The sequence below is a fragment of the Ambystoma mexicanum genome, chromosome 7q (assembly GCF_040938575.1).
Source record: "Ambystoma mexicanum isolate Mex_15411 chromosome 7q, UKY_AmexF1_1, whole genome shotgun sequence".
In the NCBI taxonomy this organism is placed as follows: domain Eukaryota; kingdom Metazoa; phylum Chordata; class Amphibia; order Caudata; family Ambystomatidae; genus Ambystoma; species Ambystoma mexicanum.
The window spans coordinates 861,840,516-861,863,149 of NC_090941.1; the positions used below are offsets into that span (position 1 = coordinate 861,840,516).

Below are 22,634 nucleotides of genomic sequence, written 5' to 3' on the forward strand. Positions count from 1 at the left end.
AATGACCAGACCCCTGCCCTATCTTTCCAGAATGTCCTGAAATGCATCTGGCTGTCCTGAACTTTAAACAGAAGCTGCCTATGTACGTAGAACTGAGCCCTGGGAAACCAAAAGGTGGGGAGTCTGCTTGCCTTAAATCCTTCCCTGCCCCTTTATAGTGGCAGGGGTCAAAACTATGTAGATCCTTAGCCTACTTAGCTAAAAAAGATGAATGTAATTAATTCCCCATTCGGTGGAACACTACGGGGTGATTTTTGTTAACATTTGAAATTAACAAAGCTCACTTCCCACTGTGCACTGAGAAAATATAGCCTATCATTTTGGAAAATCCTTCTTTGTCCGGTTGACCCCGAATTCTTTAAGGAAGAGTGGTGTCTTTGTTTTGAAATCAGTTAAATCATTTTGTCCAACTTCACCATGAATCTTCACATCCTGAATGTGTACATGGAAAACAATTTTAAATAGATCCCACGTAAACACAGACAGATATCTCCATAGCTCTCAAAGCTGGTGTGGGGCCCTGTGCACACATGCCACTGCTTCATTCGGCGAGGTAGACCAGGGAATTGCGTAGCACAGCGTATGAGATGTTCTTAACAATAGTGCTTAAAGCCAACAATTGTAAGTGCTTTCGATTTAGCAAATAAGGGAACTGCAGCACAGGGAGTGATTTGCCCAGGATCACACAATGTGGGCGGCTGTGCATGCTGGGAACAGAAGCCCTGTGTCCTGGTTCCACAGGCAGCGACCTAGCCATTAAGCTACATCTCCTCCTTGATGGTTCCCCGCGTCGCTTGTACCTTGCATAGCACACGGCTCTTAGGAGCAATACTGGCCGAGTATCAAAGTCAGAATCCTCATGTGCATACCTTGGTAAGTACATTACCATAACAGTTGCAAGGGGGTTGTTGCTGTCATGCGCAGACTCAGCATTCCCATAACATGCACGCCTTCCAGACCAGAAGGCTCCAGGGACATCTCCCGCCATTGGCTACAAGGGGGTAAGCTATTGTATCTTCATTCTTTCTTTTAAACTCGACGTCCAATGAACGTGTCACTTGCAGCAGTCGCACATGGGATCCTTTCCAAGCCCTGATCTCTTTGGGGATAACGGTTGAAGTATAAATAGAAGGAGTCAATGCAGACAGAACCTACAGCCAAGCCCTACAAGGCAGCACTCGGCTTCCCGGAACGGCTGAGCGCGCGACGGTTTAACTGCCACTTTTAGCTCACAGAGCAACCGTTGGCACCCCCCCTCTGAAACCACCGCTCGCAGGAGTCATCTGGGACTGTTTCTGGGGGTGTTTTGTAAAATAAATGAGGTTTCCAGATTCGCATTTTCGGATTCCATAAAACGTTTTACCCTCTCTCATTTCAGCAACAGATGGTAAGAGAAGGAGTACAGCCATTTCCACATGCGCGGTAATTATTCCCATGAAAACACAATTAAACCATGTCTGTTCTATACCAGCGGCTCTAAAGTGAGATGGCGGAACACCTCGCTGCGGCTTCGGCTGACTAAAAACACAGGGACAACGTGCTCTAATGCCTTCTTATTTATTTTAAGGGATTACGTAGCGAGCCATAACTTTCAAAAGAATAAACAAAGAGAACAGAAAGCTCTGGGCCCTGCCGCTTCTACAGGTCTCCAGCACAGCGCGAGAACATTCTGTGACTGTAAACGGTGGTTAATAGGGAGAGACGAGACCCAAAACATACGTGCATTTATGTAGTGTCAATTCATAGCTCGCCATGGGCAAGTGACATTGTATGTACTGTACAACAGAGGAAAGAATGCCCAGGCCAACAGCCTTTTCTCCACGGTCTTGGTGAACACGTGATTTTAGTTATTGCCATGACACTGATTCATTGATCTCCAAGTTCACTAATAGGAAACTATATGCAAAAAACATTATGACTCACCGTACAATATACCTCTCATTGGCCCCCCTGTTAAACGTCCCCTTGGCACAGTGAGGAGAACAAGGACCCTGAAGCGAGACTTGACATTGATTCCAACATGTATATATTTGAAACACTTGCTTATTAAAATGATAATTGTGAGTAGTGCTCGGAGAACGAGTTTGGGGATGAACAGAAGTACACGAATTTTGGGCAGAGTACTTTTCAAAGCTTTCAGGAAATGCCTGTGAAAAAGAGCACTAATACATTGGTTTGCCTGAGTCGCTACTTTGAAGGGATGGAGTTGGTGGCACAGGAAAGAAAGGGCCTTGATTTAAGTGTCAGCCGTTCTAGAGGTCGAAAGCTATTAAAACATTAAATAAAAACAAAACATTGGAGCCTATTTACTGTTTATGCAAAGTGAGGATGGTTGCACGCGTTGTCATGATGGAAAAAAAGCCGTGGCTGGGAGCACCTGGGGAATAAGAGGTTCCAGGCACTAGGCCATACGAATAAGGAATAGATCCATAGGGGAAATCTAATGAAAACATCAAGAATGTTTTCACCACAGCTGTTTGCGCTCCAGTTCTACCGCCGAGAGTGCTACATGCCACCAGCGCGATGCTATATGACATTGCAAATACTGCATAACACAACGTGACATAGTGTCGCCTGACTTAACGCAATCTATTCAAACATTCTCATGTAACAAAACCTCTGCTATGTCCAGAAATCTAAGTTGTTTATGTGGTTTCCACTGACATTAGTGCATCCACTGTTTCTGGACTGACTCCTGCATTATATACGTATCCCTCTATTGGTAAAGCAGCTTGGCGTCCTACCACAGAATAAAACTGGTTCCATATGTTAATAACCCTGCAAAAATATCGCCATACAATAATGGCAACTTTTTTTGCAGCAATATTAACCCCCATATTTTTTTAAATGGAGCGGGGGACACCCCCATCGCCCCGGCTCCCATTTACCCCATAAATGATCCCCATCAATAATATTGCCTATGCCATTTCCCGACTATATATATATGGCGATATTATTGGTGATGATAATATTACCTGATACCATAAAACTGCTCTACTCTATCTGCCCACCACCCAGAAACCACTAATCAGAAATATCTACATGGATGTGCCCCACCTGGGTCCACTGGCATCTGCTAATCTCATACCTCGCGCCATTCCACATACATGTCCGTTAAGGCCTCTGGCTGTTTTCTTGTTGTTTTATTACCATTCTATGGATATGCCTCTAGCATGCTTTTGCCACATGCCATCGCCTATCTCCACTGTGAACTCATTCATAAAGGCCCACCCTCTGCTTCCTGCATCTTCTGACTGTGCTGTATTTCCATCTACAACATTAACCAAAAGAAGACAAAAAGGGCTACTAGATAAAGCTGCGAAATTCGTCCCCCTTAACTCGGCCTACGGTCGTTTCAAAACATAAAGAATCTCGCAGCCTCCATATAGGACCCCCTCTTAGGTATTGAAATTCACCAAAGGTCGAAAATTACAAACAGTAAACCATATACACCACTGAATGGTCTAAATCAGTATAATATTTTATTAAATTGACATGTTGAACTGTTCAATTTTCTTACAAAAAATATATTTGTTAAAAACAAACAATCACTAGAAGCCTAAAATCACATTAAGAATCTCGTAAACATCCTTACTCATAATAAAGTGCACAGTGAACCCAAAACTATTGGGAAAATATTTCTTTTAAAAAAAAAAGGAAAATAGGCTCTGCTACAAACAACTAACTTCATTGTCAAGTTGTAAGAACAGAGTAAAAAAGACCCAATCTCATGAAAACTTTGCGTTTTGATACTAAACTCAGTAGGAGTCCCTACTATACCGGGTACAACCTCTCTATAACAAATACCTGGTTCGGTGAATCCGCCTGATGTAAGATTGGCGGTTCTAAACAGTTAAATATAACTTTAGTGTATCAAGATGTTGGCAATAATACAACATCATCATAAACCCGACATGTTTCATTCTCAAACAACGATTTATACAATTGCGAGAAATTCATCAGGGGTGGAGCAAAAAAACAACAAAAATAATAGGTCTTGGAACTGAAAACTTCAGACACTTCGGTTTAGTTTCCTTCACGGTGAATATCATTTACCGTCAACGTTATCAAGTAAACTGTGAAGGGACGGGTAGGTAAAGGTATCTTCTTAGTAGATACAGATGAATCTTGTGTTCTAAGTACCTATACGTCCACTCTCGCCAACTCCAATATGTGGGGACTGGTACTAGCCCATTATGGACTTAACCCCGATGGCAGAAAGGACAAGATGAAAAAACCGCTCGGCGTAGATACGTGTGTTCTCAGTCGTATACAATGGCGAACTCCTGTTAGAGTGAACCCTTCATCGTATGTCTTTGTTAGCTGGATGTCCTTTTCCAAAACGTACAACAGATTCGAGGTTAATGCGTAGTCCAAAGAATAACGTGCTGTCGTTTTCGTGCTGCAATTCATTTTACAGTTCAGTAGCTGCTTCCCATTCCATCTACCTCTTAGGGCCTGATTCTTAACTTGGCGGCACAGTGAACGTGCTAAAGAGCATGATTCATTGCGTCAAATCAGAACGCTCATCACTATTCTGAAGTGGGCCTGGGCATCCTCGTAGTGCACAAAAGTGCACCTTCGCCCACATTTTTGTAAACTAATGACATAATCGTTATTTTACAAAACTGCTGCCGAGAACACGGGTATATATGAACACTTTCATATACACCAAAGTAAGCAGCTTCAAGGTTGCATGATACAACGTTGAAGCTGCGTACATTGTATATGATAGTGTTCATATACACCCGTGTGGTGTATATTAACGCTTTCATATACACCAAAGTAAGCAGCTTCAACGTTGTATCCTGCAACGTTGAAGCTGCTTACCTGCACTGCAACAAGGCTTCTTGTGGCACTCCTCCAGAATAACGGCACCAAAATGGTACTGTATATGTGAGCCACTTTAGCGCACATATTAAACTGGAGGAGTGGCACAAGAATACCAGTCTGAAGAGGCAGGTAAGGAATGTGGCGGTTGCTAGGTTTGTTTCCAACCCATCCTAGCAACTGACACATGTATTCCGAAAGTGGCGCATTCCTACCGACTTCGGATGAATGTGCCACCTTCAGAATAGGTGTTAAGTACCGAAACGTTTGTTAATGCTTTTAATTACCTTTTCGGTACTTAACACCAGTTGAGAATCGGGCCTCCTAGTGTCCATTTATAGCGGCTTACACGTTATCCCTTTACTTTCTTTAGAACAATGAATATCTGAAACATTACAGACATTTCCTGTTCACTTGCCCCGGACATAATCTTGGTACAAATGAATATTTGACCTAATTGGTTGATAATATCTGCTCAGCAAACAGTGCAGGTGAATACCCCTCGAATGCTCGTTTTATTCCCATCTGCAAATATGACAAGAGAGACAGAGAGTGAGGGGAGCTTAAGGTCCATGTCATTTTCCTGGTCCAGAGCGGATTGTTGCAGTGGAGATGCTCTTCAATTGTTTTCTTTCCTTGTAGGCTCTGATCATGGATCATGCTGCGGCTACTTGCCTATTTCTTTTAATTATTTTGCCACATTAACATGGGCGTCGGGTAATGAAATCATCCTGAGCATTGCTTGGGCAACCTGGGGTCAGCTGGTACTGCTCCAGCTTATCACAAAGGGCAGTCGTTAGATACACCAGAGGTTCACCAGAAGCTAGCCCCTCTATGCTTATACATGCTGAGGACTAGCCTTCAGCGGCTGCCCCTTTGGCTTATCACACCACTATTTGACCCCCTTATGCCCCCTCTCCAAAGTATATCTCTGCTCACAAATACATTCTTAGGCATTTTGCTCCATCCAGAGCTAAAATAAAAGTTACAATTGGAAGCACAATTTCTCTTATCATAAAGACAATCCAGTAGTTGTGTAACAGCTTCAGAAGGTGCATATACCGACTCTTCATTTTCGTTCCAATTGCCATGTTTCCATAGCACCAAAGGGCTTTCCCCAATGTATGTCTGCTATCAAAGTATCATCCTGCGAATTTTAATTTTCTAGGTCCAAATCATCTGGTTCACCTCAGAATCTCAGAAAAATGGCTTCATGGAGCCTCTGATCCTACCATCAAAGCTGCGACTCAGCTAATTAGTGTCTCATTGTTGTTAATCTTAATCGTCGCTCTTCTACACACATCAGATTAACTTGCTTCCCCCCTTAAATAGTATGAAATATGAGCAGCATGCCTTATTCTGTGTGACACTTGCAATGTAATGCTGCTGGGCTTTTTCCAGCTTGGCCACTACAGACTGGAACTGCCTTCACTTGCATCTCCACTCCTATCTTGTTTTGCTGCCTCAGAAGGCAACTGAAAACTAGATCAGTAAGGAACCATTCTAGTGTAGGCTACCAAGGAGGTTGTTGTGCAGAAGACCAGTGAGGGCGTGCAGCTACTCTGAGTATCCCTGTATACTCTATGTGCAGTGTCCCTACGCTATTGATTTATATTGCCCGGAATGTCGGGTGTTTGCCTTGAAGGGTCATAATATTGTGGACCAATATTTAGGATCACGCAGGCTTTAATACCGCAGAGTCTGCAAAGTTTGCTCATCATGCCCTGTGTCATATTGTTTATGAGCTAGGTGATAAAAGGAATGGTGCACTGATCAGCATGAATTCTGGTCAAAGTCATGGATAGACTTGCCATAAGTGAACTGACATCCATCAACAGGCAGGGATGGAGGAGGGCGTTGTCCTCGGCACCAAGAAAAAGTGGCACAATCACCAATTGCAATTCCAGACTTTCCCTAACAAACACTTTGAGTAATATCTGGGGCCCATTTTGAGGGAACATTTGTGGGACATGGTACATTTTAAAGCACATTGTTTCAGTAAGGTTTTACATTGCCTCACACTGGCCCAATAAACTGAGCTAAAGACCCTTATGGCTTTTCCCTATCAGTCTAGGGCTGTACACAGTGGATAGCTTTTCATCCTCATAACTTTCTACGCCCAGTGCATGAATCTATAATGTAGTCTCTATAATTATAAAATCTACTCGTAATATCCTATCTGACGTCGCCTGTTATCGATGATGGCATGAACATCAAAAATTACATGGCTTTGTAAAATATTGTTTTCTTGATCCTACATCTGGGCTTGTTCAGTGGTATTCATGATATGATAGGTTATTTATAATGCACTTAATACCCAAAGGTTTCTTAGCGTGGACCTGGGGATCGCACCTGTGTTGCTCTGTGTCGTCTTGCTTCCAAGGTGAGCACGTTTCCGCTGAGCTATCCTCCCGAGACTTACTTATTTGTGCATTTATAGCAGTTCTCAAAGCCCATGCGCATCTAGGCGCTACTTACAGGCAGTCAGACAGAGAGGAGAAGTGGTAGGGCAGTAGGGAAGGAGGTTAGTTTAAAAGCAAGGTTTTGATATCCTTTCGGAAGACATTGTAGGAGGGTTCGTATCGCCTCTCAAGTGAGGTAAAAAAGCCATAGCCAGACAACACTTGGTCCTTCTCAATACCTCATCTGGTGCTGATTTTCCGAGGTTCATGCACCTTAGCACATGAAGAGACACAACTGTTTTTTAAACCCGAGTAAAGAAGAGAAATGTGTTCCAATTTGTACAACAAGCAGATCTGGAAAAAAAGATTGCGAGCTCTGACGCATGTGTTGAACGATTATTGCTTTACTCCACAGCTCAGTGGTAACATCACACATTTTAATTGTATAGTACTAAAATTAGCACTTCGTGATTTCAAGAGTGGCAGCACCTGCAACGTGTAAAATATCATCCTTGAATTTTTTAATATTTAGAGGGTTAAAAAGCTGCGTCTCTGCTCAGGTGCTCTGTACAATAGAGTCAATCATTTATTTTAATCATGCCCACGAGGACCTCAATAAACAAACTTTCTGCAGAATGTCCGGAGCCACACTGCTATATTAAAAATGCTTCTGTAAAAAACAATAATCGATCAATAGAAAGCATCCTAGCTGTTATCGAGCAATTGCTGCGCGGCACAGTGTCATAATTCACAATACCTTATCACCACATTCATCACCGACTTGAGCAGATCCTAGAATAATTCCTCTGCCATTTGAAAGTGGCACCTTTCACCTATTCGCTTGTTGCAAGTTCCTCGCAGTGATTACATTCTGAAGCTCAAGGCACACCACACTACACAGAGGCAAGTTATGCAGGGTAAAGCGGGGCCCGCCGCGTGAGGTTGAGGTGTCGCAGCTTCACGTTGGTACTGAGAGGATCAACGGTTCGCTTCCCATGGATGCAAATGAGGAGTATGTGAGCAGAACGCTCTGCTATTGTTGACCTTTAAGAAATGGCTTCCAAGCAATACAAGATGCATTTCACAATGTACCTTCTTACTCACTCAGTTCTTGAAAAGCTATTGAATTGTCCCTCAGAAAATTGCAAGCTCTGGCAAACCTTTAAAAGGCTTCAAGGATTTAAAGACCTTCATCCTCCCATCAAGCGGCTGCATGTTGCTTGGAGATATAAGGAGAGGGAAAACTCAGACTTCCTCATCTCCGTAGAGGGACATTTTAGATATGAAACACTGCATTCATGTTTTAAGTACTTTTAATTTTATTTAAGTCAATTTGTAAGCATTGAGCAACCCTGAAAACAAGAGAAGATCTTGAATCTAGACACTGAGGAGTGGGGGGATGGGGTGGACGGAATCGATCGCAGGGTCTTTACTCAGTCCCAGTGTTGGGCAGAAGTAGGATCTTTTCATAGTTCTTTACGGTGTGCTGCCATATTTGGGATGTCCTTCAAATGCTGGACTCTTTTGGCGCCCCTTTGGTGTGGCTATCCCAGGATATAGCGACTGAAGAGAAAAGTCTTGGGTATTTTGTGGAAAGGCAGTTACCATTTGTGCTAGTGTGATCTGGCGGTGCACGATGTTCTGGACTCTTGGAGTATGATTCACACAGCGTCTTTCAGTGGGCAGCATCCATTGTGTAACACTTTAAGAATCAGGCCCTTAGAGTAAAATGAGCAAAACCCTGTCTGTAAGTCTTTTCTTTTTGATCATCTCGGTATTTCCAGCTGTGGCAGTGCTTGGTCTCAGGTCTCACTCGCGCCTCCAAACATTGAGATGATATCTGTTTCGAGTCATGAAACTAAATCCTGCAACGATTGACTCTATGATTGCTGCCGTGTATGGAAGTGTGGCACAGCGGGATGTCCACGAATCCGGATATTGAGAGACACGCCCTCCAGTGACCATGTAGATCATCTTCCTATAGTCCTTGCAAAAGAAACACAGTGAGAATCTCTTAACCGTTGCATATCATCGAATGAGAAAGAGGAAAGGAGGCAAACCCATCTTAAAAGATGATGGCATTTGTAATCTTTCAAAAAAACATAGCAATTCTGCTTCTAGAATTAGCCAGACTGGCCCTTCAAAAGAATGTATCTAGACTTTATTTTATTTAATGTGACTGGTCTTGCAAAAAATCCTATTCTGAAACATCCAGGAAGATAAAGGTGCAGTGCCTTCATGAACTGCACTGTTTGTTGACATTCTAGACAGTTCCAGGTGTTGTGTAGGGACCAGCGTAAAGACTGCAGTAAGAGAAGCAGATTTTGCCTTGGGTGCGACCGCTGCTCACTTCCAGGAAAGACTGTCTCTAAGCCATGGACATGCGTGGGGTGGAAGCCGAGCAGAGCGCAACATTTTCAATCAGTTGGCCTATAATGCACCACACACCCAGATTGCTAAAGTCAGCCAATCAGAGTGCGCAGAACATTCCAGTCCCCTGATTGGCTGACATTTTTACAATGCCAGGCCTGCACCACGCTTCCCCTTTTGGGCAAAATACCCTTAACCAGAGGAGAGGGTGAGCTTCCGTTTGGGGATCTGTAGCGTGGAAGCCCGTCCACTCATGCCGCCACACGCTTCAGCTGCGCCATGGATAGCCTTCTGCCCATCACTAGTAAGGAGCTTCACACGGTTTCACATGCAGTTCAGCTGCTCCCACCATAGATGCGAACATGCTCATCACAATGACCATGCAAACATTTACTCCAGGCACCACTTCTTCTTACACCAATGTGCTATGCACTGAATTCTGAACAGTCACACACCTTTCCTAAAGTTATATGTGTGAAATACTCAAGGCCTAAATTGTGCGCGGAAATGTATGCGATTTGCAGAAAAAGAGGGGATTATGTTCACTAAACATGATAACAAGCATGGAACCTACTGTACACATGGCCTATGGCATGCAAGCACCGCTTTCTTTACCTTAAAAAGGGGCATTTCTTATCTGGAGAGGTGTTTCTCAAATATTTTTTTTTTAAATGCACAATTCTTTCCTCATCTGCGACCAATCAAATTTGATGACTTACTATAGGTTGAACTATTTTATTAACAGGATAAACGGGCAATCCTTTTGTGAATGAACAGTCACATTTGCTTAGGAATGTGCTCCTTTGTGACTGGGCAGTAAGATTAGCATGGCGTGCCCCCAGCCATCTCTATTACACTATCCTGGGCACACCATGTACTCTTAATTTAAGAGCTAATGTTACCCATGTGCCCATCATACTTGGGCACTTTGTTTCATTTCATGAATTCGGCAAATGTTTCTCATGTGGAAGTATGTATTCATGGGGGGAGTAGAAAAGTAATTTTGGGATCATTTTTCCTTTTTGGGAAAAAACCCCAAGCTGGAATGTATGAAGGTGTGCATTTCAGTATCAACTATTGTATTAATCCTGGGAAACACTGACCCAATTACACACTGATTGCACACTTTGGAAAGCGGCACCTGTACTTACATCTCTTATTACGCGCAACAAAGCAGATCCTAAAAGGTACAAATTCTGTCCCATCCCAAACAAGCTTATTTTGGTCTCATGTCAAAGGATTTAGCACAAATTGTAATATGATTGTCGTACATTACTCTTCACTGCAGGTTCATATCACCTATAAGCATCATAATAAAAGCTGCTAGTAAGACCAAATTAAATGTACTTGATTTATTGATTGTGGAAGGATGAAATGCTGAGCCCGTAACCAATTGAGCAGGCTGTATTCAGATTTGAAGACTTATTATGAAATTCTATGGCTTTCATGTGCCAAGGGTTTAAATGGATAAAAGTGGTGAAGGAGTGAGGCCTCACCCAGCTAGGTTTGTGCTACGGAAATGCTGTACACTATACGGACTTGACGTATCGTATGTCAATCTATATCACTCTTTCTCAGTCTATTTGTCTCTCTTTCCATCTCTGTTCTCTCTCTCTCTCTCTGCGTGCAGGAGTCACAATGTCAGGGGAGCATTTGCTAAAGCCATCTCACCAATTACATAAAGCAGCATGACTAGAGAAAACACACAGATTTCTTGAAAGGGTATATGTGATGAATTGACTCCTGCCCTGGAGCCGTGCAGGCCTGAGTAGAGGCTAAAATGCCCACACAGCCCTCACACCAGGAGCCAACACAATCATAAAGGTAAAACAGACACAGTCAAGAGATGTAACTCCTTTGACTTTTGTGGGAAAGTTGGCAGAGGAAAGGCTAAGGGGTGTGTGAATGGGGTTCAGTAGCAACCCAAACAGCGAAGTATAACAGTCCAAAGCAACGTCTAAGCAAGGCTCCATAACAAATATACTTTAATTAGGCATATCATGTGCAATACAAACTAGAAAAACACTACACAAACCCACTCTTGAAGAAAGACCACAGAATAAGCAAAGATAGTAGATGCAGTACTCTGACCTCGTCAGATTGGTTCTGCGAAGTTTGGTGAGGTTTCATGCAGGGGTTCAAAGTTATAGGGGGGTCCCAAGATGTGTGGTTTTTCCCATAGACACAATGGAAATAAAATGTTGATGACACCTACAGCCCAAACCGCTGGACAGAATTTGGGGTAAATCCGTCCAGTAGTTTTCTTTAAAACCGACAAAACTAGGTAAATAGAATCAGTGTATCTGTGTTTGGTCCGTGGACTCACTTCCCCGTTTGCTCCGTGTATGGGCCTCTGATTGGCCTAGAGGGTGGCGTGATGTCCACGGACATCAGACTCGTCTGGTGATTGGATGGTGAAAAGCGTGAGGTGCGTCACATTTTTGGAAACACCCGACATGTTGGATTCGCGGACAGCCGCCGTTGTCCACGAACACCGCAATGAAAACATATTTTAAAAACAATATTGCACTTGTCAAACTAATGAAACATTCTTTGGCGAGATGAGGGGTGATGAGGATGGGATGGGATATGACCTTAAAAAGCCCCAAAAAAGTGTTTTTTCAACATTGATATCTGTGAACAGTTTCAATGTCCGGGGCAGTCTGTGATGTTCCTGAACATCTGAGATGTTCGGGGACATTTATGCCTATTTCTGCATAACAGGGTTGGTAAAAAGGAGTTTTTGGATGGCTTAGAACTTTGGCGCCATTCAATGAAACTGCATATCATTTTTGAATTTCATTCTAGACCTGACTCTGAATATTTCTGCAAAGTGTGGTGCTGTTTTGCTAAGAGGGAACAACAATAGAGGAAGGATCCCAAAATATTTTAAAGGCTTATAAATGTGGTTCCATTTTTACGAATCTGCACACAAGATTGCAAAACAAGATTTTAGACTTAGATGTGAATGTTTTTGCAAGGTTTGGTGGGATTTTGTCAAGAGGGGGCAAAATTAGAGAGGCGGGGGTCTCAAGATTTTTAGATGGCTTATAACTTTGTTGCCGTTTGACGAATATTGACAACCATTTTCAGAAAGATTATAGAACAAACCTTGAATGTTTGTGCAAAGTCTGAATGGATTTTGTCAGGTAGGGGTAAAGTTAAATGACTATTTTATGTATGTACATTTTGACACTTTTCAAAAATAAAACATGGGCAGATTTGGAGCAAACTCCTGCAAGGAGCATTGGCATGCAGCTGAAAGCATGGTTTTGCACATGTGTCTGTGTTTTATTTTTTGAAAAGTGTCATAATGTAGGTACAAAAAATAGTGATATACCTTTGGTGACTGAAGTATTGCCTTTGGCCATGGGTGGTGGCCAGCCATGACCAGATAATCTGCTTACTGGCCATGACCACTAGGGACCAGCAATGGGGTTAAAGTGGGCATGATGGAGGAAGAAGCGGGCACCACAGTCTGTTCAATTATAATATCTTCTTGTTTGTACAATGTTCTATTCAGTGTATAGGAGCTACCGGGCTTTAGTTGATCCTGCGACAAAGACATCCACAAAAACATGTAAATGCAAGAACCAGCTTGAACTACCCAGTAATGCCTGATGGTCTCATATTACTCAAGATGAGCCATAATATAGTGCCAATTTTAGAGTCCCATTTATTTTCTGTAGTAAACCTAGTTCATTTCATATTTCACTGTCTTTGCTTGTAGGTCTTAGTATTAAATACAAGGTTGCATAGCAAACCATGGTTTTAATTCAAATAGACCAATGTATCAATTGATTTTTTCAAGGCAAACAGCTTCTTAAGTCACAATGTGGCTGAAAGGCAATGCATTTTGGAGCTTTGCAGATGCCGGACATCTGCTAGGACAGAACGCTGCACTCTTTAAGTTAACTGAAAGCTTCCGGAGATCATGATCACACACTCAAACAGATTGCAAGGCTCTGGGAATAAGCCCTGAAGATGGAGCAAGGCTCCGAAATGCATTGGCTTTGAGCCACATTGTGGCTCTGGGTGCTAGAGGTAGGCACTTCCTCTACATCATCTTGATCCGATTCATTGTTTTCTGAAGTACTGCGCTTTTTGTTGTTGTGTAGGTCCTCCAGCTGGTGGTCGTGGTGGCTTTTGGGGAGGAGGGATGATATGATATGACATGATCTGGCATTTGTAACACACCTATAGCAATAGCTGATGTCATTTTTAAGATAAATAGCAGTTTTGCTGATATTCTTCCAACTATGTCCTGTGTGCTAGATTGGTAATGATAATGAGTAAGAATAGGTGTAGTTGCTGTCGAAGGATACATTTTGAGCTTCAAAGATTCTAGATGAGCTGGAAAATGCTGTTCAAACTGTCCGCGAAGCATAGACCCGTTCGCAAAATGTGGACATGTTTGCGGATACTTCATCATGCTCGTGGTCATGTGACACCATCCAGAAAGTCTGCGATGACGTCAGATGTTCATGGATGTTAGCAACACAAAAACAGTGGAAAAAGTTGCAAAAAGTGTATAGAAGTGTTCAAAATGATGCTAGAAGTTGGGGAATGACAGAATAGTTTTAAGGTGAAACTTTGTAAATTGGACAAACATTTTGCTATGTTGGAGTAAGGTTGATCAGAAAGTTGCAGGAAATTAGCGTGCACCGGTAAAAACCCATGAAACTCACTGAAAAAACGTTCTTAAGGGGACGTTATGGTTAAGTTGCACTAATAAAAACCTTTGATATTCAATTAAAAATCTTTGTTAAAGGGACGTTATGGTTACTAGTAAAACCAAAAGCTGCCAGAAATTGACCAGTTATGGAAGGCTAAGCCACCATAATTCACTCCACCTCCATGCACTGCTCCATGGACTACCCCCAGGATATGAACAATGACATCACAAGTGTCATTGATGAAAATATATAAATAGAATATTCATAAAAGTATGCTAATCATGATTCAAGTGCTTGAAATATTAAGATGACAAAAAAATCTCTTTAGCAGTCAAACTGCGGTGCTGTTGCACAGGGTGATGCATTATGTATTATGAGTCAAGAACAAGAAATAAAAGTCACAAACTCATACAAACATACAAATATGCTGTACACTGTATTGCCCTTACCTTAAGGATCATGCAGGGATTGGCTCTGGTGTACATGATGATTCCATTGTTTTGGAGTGTCCGCATACGTAGACCCAGCTTGAGCTCATCCCTCTTGCTGTTCTCAGAAACTCTGTACTTGATGTAGCTGTTTCCAGCAAAACTGAGAGACGTATGGCCTGAAATAAAGATTGGGCATCTATAAATAAAATTATCTGTGTATGCTCTATCAAGCATTGAGATGTGCAGGGCGACCAGATGCTTCCATTCCACAGTCATTTCTCACAGGGCATATGCACAATGCAGGTTGCTTGTAAAGCACAAAACGTCATTTAAAGTGCTTCATTGATGGTAAATATTCATTGTTTTTCCTGTTATTATTGGATGACCATGGGATGTCAGTGTATCCCTTTTACTAGTCCAGGGGTCAGCAACCTTTGGCTCTCCATATGTTTTGGACTGCAAACTCCATCAACCCTTGCCAGCAAAGTCAATGGTGCTGGGTGAAGGGAGCTGTAGTCGAGAACATCAGGAGAGCCAGAGGTTGCAAACCCCTGTAACTAGTGGATCAAGGATATAGCTTTTCATTAGCACTCTTTCCCCCTGACTTGCAATGATGATCCACAGTTCAGAGGGTATTCAATGGGATTATAATGCAGTTTTTCAAGGCATGCTGTGGTCCCTGCAAACAGCATAGGCTAGTTGAGAAAAGGCGTTATGTAGGATGTAAGTATTTACTGAAGCCATAAGTAGTTACAGCAATGTTTTCCCCACCCACGCTACAGCAACCAACATTGAAACTCCAGGGGCAGTAGACTTTTCTCCACATTTATACATGATGAAGATGGCATTTGGTGGCCAATGCTCAAACTCCTTTGTGGCACTGCTGTGCCCATGCATTTTCTATGATGCAACTGAGAACAGGTAGATGCCTTAAGTGCATTAAAACTTTATCAGGCATTAATCTTTGTATGCAGATTATAAAACTCTTAGATTGCACATAGCGCACTTCCGCTGCCTGGCATATCCACAGCATCAGCAATTGAACTGCATCGGCTGCTCAATCGCTTTCATCTTAAGAAACAACGTGCTATATAATTAACATTCAATTTCACCAGCCTACACTTATCTTAACATTATTCAACATCCTATTTTACATTCTGTTTCACCACACTGAATTGTGCCATTTAATAACATCATAATGAGCTTTGACCTATTGAACTTTGCCCACCACGTGTTTCGCTTAGACTTCACTCGACAATTTAGTGTCGTCTAGTGAGCTTTGTCAAGGCTACTTTATTTCTATTCTTGTACCCAAACCTTTGTATTCTAGCTTAGCTTATCTCAATTCATTTATGAGAAACAAGTTAATTACCTGTAACTCTTGTTCTCCAGCATTGGTCTTGCATGGATTCACATGCTATGAATGTTCCCCGTTGTGTGGGATGTTTTTATCCATGCATCCAAGCCCTACAATAAAACTGTGCAGTACTGGCATGGAAAACATCATGATGGCCAGAACTCCCCAGAGAGTGCACAGGGAAAACATGAAGAATAGGCTGCCATCCATTTTTGCCTATGTTGTGAGCACAGGAGGGCACTGCCTAAAACCCCCATTGGGCTACACACACAGTAGCCTGAAACCATTGAGAATGGCAATCCTGATTGCCAAAAAAGCAACTCAGAACTGTGGGGAATTCATTTTCTCAATCCCAAAAATGGTTGCATTACCAGTACTCACCACTATCAGAAAGCCGGCATTTTAAAACCACCAGACTTTTGTGTAAAACTTAACAAATGAAACAAAACCAGACCAAGGAAAGACTTGCTAAGAGGTGGATACAATGTAAAACTATATTCTGAAATGACTTGAAGGAAGTAATTATTTAATGTATATGTAAACATTGCCAGTTTGATTTGAATGTAGAAAACTGGGAACAAAAAGTGACATTTAGCTGAAACCTGGCTTAATGAAACTGGATTCTGCCTCACAACTACCCCCCGACAGGAGTTGAAACCTATTCAGCCACTCCCCTTGCCAAAAGGAGTTGTCACCTCTCTGATTAGATTAGGGGTGGAGCAGCTGGGGACTACAGGGAGTTGAACAAAGGCCTGTCCTGGACTCAGGCAAATGTTATATTGGGGGGGCCGTAAAGTGGCTTCGTCTTAGGGGAAACTGGGTGGGGCTGTGTCTCTGCTAGCAGCTGAGCTTGGGGGAAGTGGATAAACCAGTTATTCCACCCTGTGATGTGGGAAGCCACACCCCTTTTTGACCAGGGAATAATTTTAAAAAGATAGATAACTCAAAGTGCGGACTTGTCAGAATTATATAAGTAATATCATTATTTTTCTGATTTTTCTGTGAACATTTTTAGAGGCGTTAGGACCCTCTGGTGTATTCTGGGGGGTTGCTAGCGGGAAATAGGGTCTTACTCCAAATGTCTGCATGTTAAAAATCTGACACTTCATCAATTAATGTCCATACTCATTGTGCACATGTGTGTAATTTTGGGTATATGTCCGATATTGCAAAACCAGTTAAAAAGCGCAAAATGTTGTCATTTTTGAATGCAAGCCCCCAGGAAGATCAGAGGCGGACAAGCATGGACCATAAGGAATATATAATGTGCACATGTAATTTCAACAAATTGCGTATCTGGGAAAGATGTATTTGAATCAAATATAGATTTGTGGGCAAACTGACCAGGGGAGGATCCTCTGACCCATAAACAGACCTCATCTTGATGGCAATCCATTTCCTTCCCCCAATCATGGGAGAGGGGAGAATTGGGCCAATGACAAGTAGAGAGGGGCAAGCTTAGCTAGGCCCAGGTACACACCCATTTCCAAAACACATAAAAAGAGACTGCTGGGACAGGTAGAGACATTCAATTCCATTTGCTGCGGAGCATGCTGACCGACGACTTCACATCCAGAGATCCAGACTTCAAATCCATCAATCTCCAGAACCTGTAGCAGAAATTAACTCCAGAATTTGTAGCAGAGAGGCCTGAATCCACCAGCTGAATCCTCTTCAGCAGGCCTCAAAACTAACCAAACTATTCAACAGCCGGGTGAGCTGTTTGAATTATTTTGCCAAGAACAATTGCCAGAGACAAGACCAGAGATCCAGAGTGCCCCAGACCGCTGTGAGCAGAACCAGAGAGCTGACCCAGATCACTGTGAAGTGCCGAGACCAGAACCGGAGTCCAGTCCAAAACCTGACCAGATCCGTGGCGAGGCCTATTTCAAATTTATATTGTGAGCACCTAGCAGAACTGTGCAGAACCAATCTCTTAGTTAAAATAATCTAATCCAAACTATTTTAACCTAAGTAGAACTGCCTCCTAGAAATCGTATCATCTGTCATTTTTAAAGCTGCACAACTGTCACCTGTCAATTCTGCAGCTGCAAGCTGTCACCTGTCATTTTGAGTTTTACTTTAAATCCGAAAACTACCTTAATTTAATCGTCCGTAACTCTGGAACCGTTTGGGCTAGGAACAAAATTTAACTTTCCTCTGAAAGCTTAGAATCTCAGCTTTCCAATGAACCTAGAACCTAGACATGCTCCCTTATACCTTTGCCGTAATCACGATTCACACACTCGCGAATTTTGCCGCGATTTGCGATTTGGCCTGATTTCTTTACCTGTAAAAAGATAGCAGCTTTTTGCTTTCCTCTGCTAAAAATGTGTTTGCCTCTTAATACCCATCCTGGAATCATTGCTAAAGTGAGCCTGAGCTCATCCCAAGTATCTCTCACTCACCCTGAACCTCCTAAAGGGAATTAAAAGCATTTTCAGCATATTTCTCACTTCATTGCCACCACATTCAAAGCACTTGGGCCTGTGTTTTAAAACTCATACCGGTTTTCTCTAAGCTTGCTGGGTTGGGAATTGAATTTCGTATTGTATTTGATTGCATTCCTGAGAACTGTGTGTGTTACTTCCATCTCCTTCCATTTCTTACATTGTATAGGGGAGGGTGGTGAATTGCCAGAGAAAAAGTGATTATCTTATCTTTTGCTAAAATCATATCAAGTATTTCTGTACTGCATTTTATTCCTCATTGCTTTTCCCTTAAAATCATAAAAGTATTTTTGCTACTTTATCCATCCTATACTAACTCCTCATTGATTGTAAAGAAGTGTGCTAGTGCCAGATTACCCATTGTTGATCAACATCACATGTCTAAGTGTACTATCAGATATTAATTTATTATAAAGTGTGATATATATATATATATATATATATATATATATATATATATATATATATATATATATATATATATATATATATATATAGTTTAAATTCTCAAATAAACCTTTTATACTTGCAAAACAGAACTACTTCTTGGCTCAGTGGGGTTAGGGGGATTCTAAGAGATGGGTGTTATATAGGGGTAGTCATCCAGAACTCATGAACTGGACATAAAGATATATCAATAAGGGTTTCCATTCAGTATCCCAGACTAGGCATTGACGTGGCTGTAGTGTTGAATTGAATCCTCTTACAGTTGTCAGGCTGGGAATCCTCAGTAATTTGATAAGCAGCCTAGCTCTGAGCTAAAAAAGGCCTGTCGCTTGCATAGCCAATTACTGTCATTTTGGGTCATACTGCCCCAGCCAATGGCATTGGTCCTCCTTAACTCCACCCCTGGTGGACATCTTGAGATTTGGTAGTGCATGTAAAGTGGCAGTAGGAACCAACAAGAGCCATATAGGGGAAGGAGGGAGGGTCCTCATGTGAATGCATGCCAGACCATCCTGGAAAACAATAGTTACAGGTAAGTAACATGTTCCTTCTCCAGCATGGGGTCTTGCATGCCACATGCTATGAATACAATTACACTGCAGTACATATACACAACTACGGGATGCGGCAAGGCTCAACAGAAACAAAAAGACGTACCCCTGGAACAAACTCACCTCAAGAAAACAGGTTGTAAAGCATTGCTTGTCTGACATGGGACTCCTCTCTGGAATCCTTGTCGACACAATAGAATCTTGTGAAGGGGTGGGTAGACCTCCGTGTAGCAGCCCTGCAGATATCCAGCCAGGGAACACCAGAGAGAAACACTGTAGTCGAGGCGATGTCTCTGGTGGAATGGGCTCTCATCCAGCCTGGCAATGATCTGTTAGCCAGTTGATGGCAAAGCATGAAGCAGTCAGAGAGCCACCTGGAGATGTAAGCCTTCGATAGGGCCTTCCCATGCACCACACGTTTGAAGTTGATGAAAAAGTTGAGTAGTCTTTCGAAACTCCTTAGTGTGTACCAGATAGAATTGCAAGGAACGCCACACATCCAGCAAATGCAAACGTAGAAGAGTTTACAAAGAAAACTGGTAAGACCAAAAACTGGATCAAATGAAAGGTAGACAGAACCTTTGTCATAAAGGACAGATGAGTTCGTAGCACCACTTTGGACTGGTGAAAATACAAATATGGAGGCCTAAAGGATAGAGCCTGGACTCCTCCCACACGCCTGGCTGAAGGTAATTGCCACCAGAAAGGCGGTCTTCCACGGAAGAAACTTCAATAATGCCTAGTGCATCGGCTCAAAACAGAGCACCCATCTGTTTGGTCAGGACTACATTCAACTCCCACACCGGGGCCACAGACTTCACCGGTCGGAATGGCTTGAAAAAGCCCTTTAGGAACTCAGAAACCCCTTCACAAATCTCTGAGCCCACAGAGAGGGCTTACCAGGTGCCCGGTTGTAGTGTGATATGGCAGCTAAGTGTACCTTGATGGACATGTGGGCCAGGCCAGCTGTTGCCAGCGAGAGTAGGTAAGGCAGAAGTTGCGGCGCCATAACGCGCTGTGGAGAGATCTTCTGTGACTGGCACCAGACAGTGAAAAGCTTGTGCTTGTAGAACGCAAGTGTGGTTGGAGCCCTGGCATTCACCAGAATCTTGTTGCAGTCAGGCGGCAGAGAGAAATGCCCACAATCTAATGCTGTAGGAGCTAGACCTAATTCAGAACATTCTGCAAATCATGGTAAAAAGAAAGCAAACTAGGAATCATACCATAATATAAAGGTAAACAAGATTGTTATTTTCAATAACACATTTGTTAGGAAGAAATGAGGGCTAGGACATATTTATCTTTACAGAACTATTACAAAGAACAAATTAATGAAACAAGGAATGGATGATTTATGCATCAGAATATGTTGAGCATTAATCAATAAAAATCAATGAGGGGTAAAATTAAGGAATAACTTAAGGTTAGAGATCTTGGTAGGTTCAAAGTTCATTAGAAAGTAATGATTCCTCACTGCACTTGCACGTCCTAATGCCACAAGGCCTAGTAGGACCATGACTGTATTTCACTGTTTTTGCTGTTGTTAATATATTTCCCTGTTCGCTTCCCATTTAGCCTTGTGGTGCTTTGAAACACAATTCTGTTGTATAAAGGGTCTAACAAATGCTCAATAAAATAAAATAAAATAATCATGCATGAGGAAATGAAAAAAAGAATTCTTAAATGTGCAATAAAACCATAGAGATAACAAAAGGATATTAATGATATGAATTACATGTGTTGATAGATGATAAATAACGTGGTTGTGAAATGTAACTGTTTATTTTTCATGTATGTAATTATTTTCTTTTTCTTTTATGTTCCTTTTCTCTCTCTCTTCTACTTGGTGTATGTGCTTTTCCTTTTAATCATGGATAGCTTGAATTGAAGATATAGGCACACAACAATTTTAAATGAATTGTTATAAGCTAAGCTAGAATACAAAAGTCCAGGTACTAGAATAGAAATATAATAGCATTTAAGAAGCTCACTAGAGAACACCAAATGGTCAACACAAAAAGTTCAGCCCATGACGAACCACAGCCCTCCATGTCCTTGCACTGCATACATCTATTAACTCGTTCATTTTCTTAAGCAGAAAAATGAGACTGGCTAGTTTTAAAAATGATGTAGTGTGATGTTGAGCATCTGTGCGTGGACAGTCCTGTAGCACAGCACCTGTCCCCTTGGAAAGGGTGCAATGAGTAATGCAAAAAATAAAATTACTCTTGCCCATTGGTCCATCATCATTAATGATCTGGAAATGGGTTATTTGGTAACAGAGAACTTTCAGATGAGGTGCTGTGGAGGTGTGTGTAGGTGTGTGTCTGGTTTCAAGGAACTAGGCTGCCAAAACAGCTTTGATGTATTACGTATTATCGCTGGATTGGATATCCAGTGACTAAAGCTTCCTTCAGATGGCATAGGAAGATACCTGGGGAATTGCTCTTCATGTCTACGGAATGGGAAAATGTTCCTGAGATTCCAGAGGTGTAGCCTAGGAACTGTGTCGAAGCAGTCTAGCTACTTTGTGGAATGGTTGACCACCGATATTATGTGAGTGATAATCTAATGTCACAAATGAAGGACATTAAGAATGCTTTGGTAAAATGTTAAGGATAGAAAAAAGCCCCAGAAGGCAGAAATTAAAAGCAAAATGTTATTGATCACTTCTGGCCCACTGCCTCTTTCGTGTCATTACACAAGCAATTGCAAAGGATGATTTAAAATTGGGAAATACAAAATAAAAATAATGCCACTGAGAAAAGAATAACCAAACAAGGAGGAGAATTCCGCGCTGCAGTAGTCAAAGTTTTTTTTTTCGAGTGCACAATGAAGAAAGGAGAAGCAAGAGACCCCTTTCCATCCGCATGTGAGGTTCTTACTATGAAAACCAGCATGAGAACAACATCTTGATTAAAGTGAAAATTGGGATGAGGAAGGGATGAAAAGGAATGATGGTCCAGAGGACTACCCTACTCTTGTGAAGATGCATCAGTGCATGAAAATCACCGACTTGTCTAATGCAGAATGTTTTGTTAACAGAAAGAATGAATCCAGGTAAAAGGAAACCAGATGCCAGAGTTACAGAAACATTGAGACACTATTGTTAAAAGCCAC

At 42.0% G+C, this 22,634-nt stretch overlaps 1 protein-coding gene across 6 annotated transcripts in view; it reads right to left on the minus strand.

Moving 5' to 3' along the window:
* FAT3 (FAT atypical cadherin 3) overlaps nucleotides 1-22,634 on the minus strand; it is a 1,069,235-nt gene that overhangs the window by 106,856 nt on the left and 939,745 nt on the right. For all 6 annotated transcript variants that reach the window (XM_069639361.1, XM_069639365.1, XM_069639363.1 and 3 more), the window contains one exon: nucleotides 14,728-14,885. In XM_069639361.1, coding sequence (XP_069495462.1) covers nucleotides 14,728-14,885 — 158 coding nt within the window. The remainder of the gene's footprint in view (nucleotides 1-14,727; nucleotides 14,886-22,634) is intronic.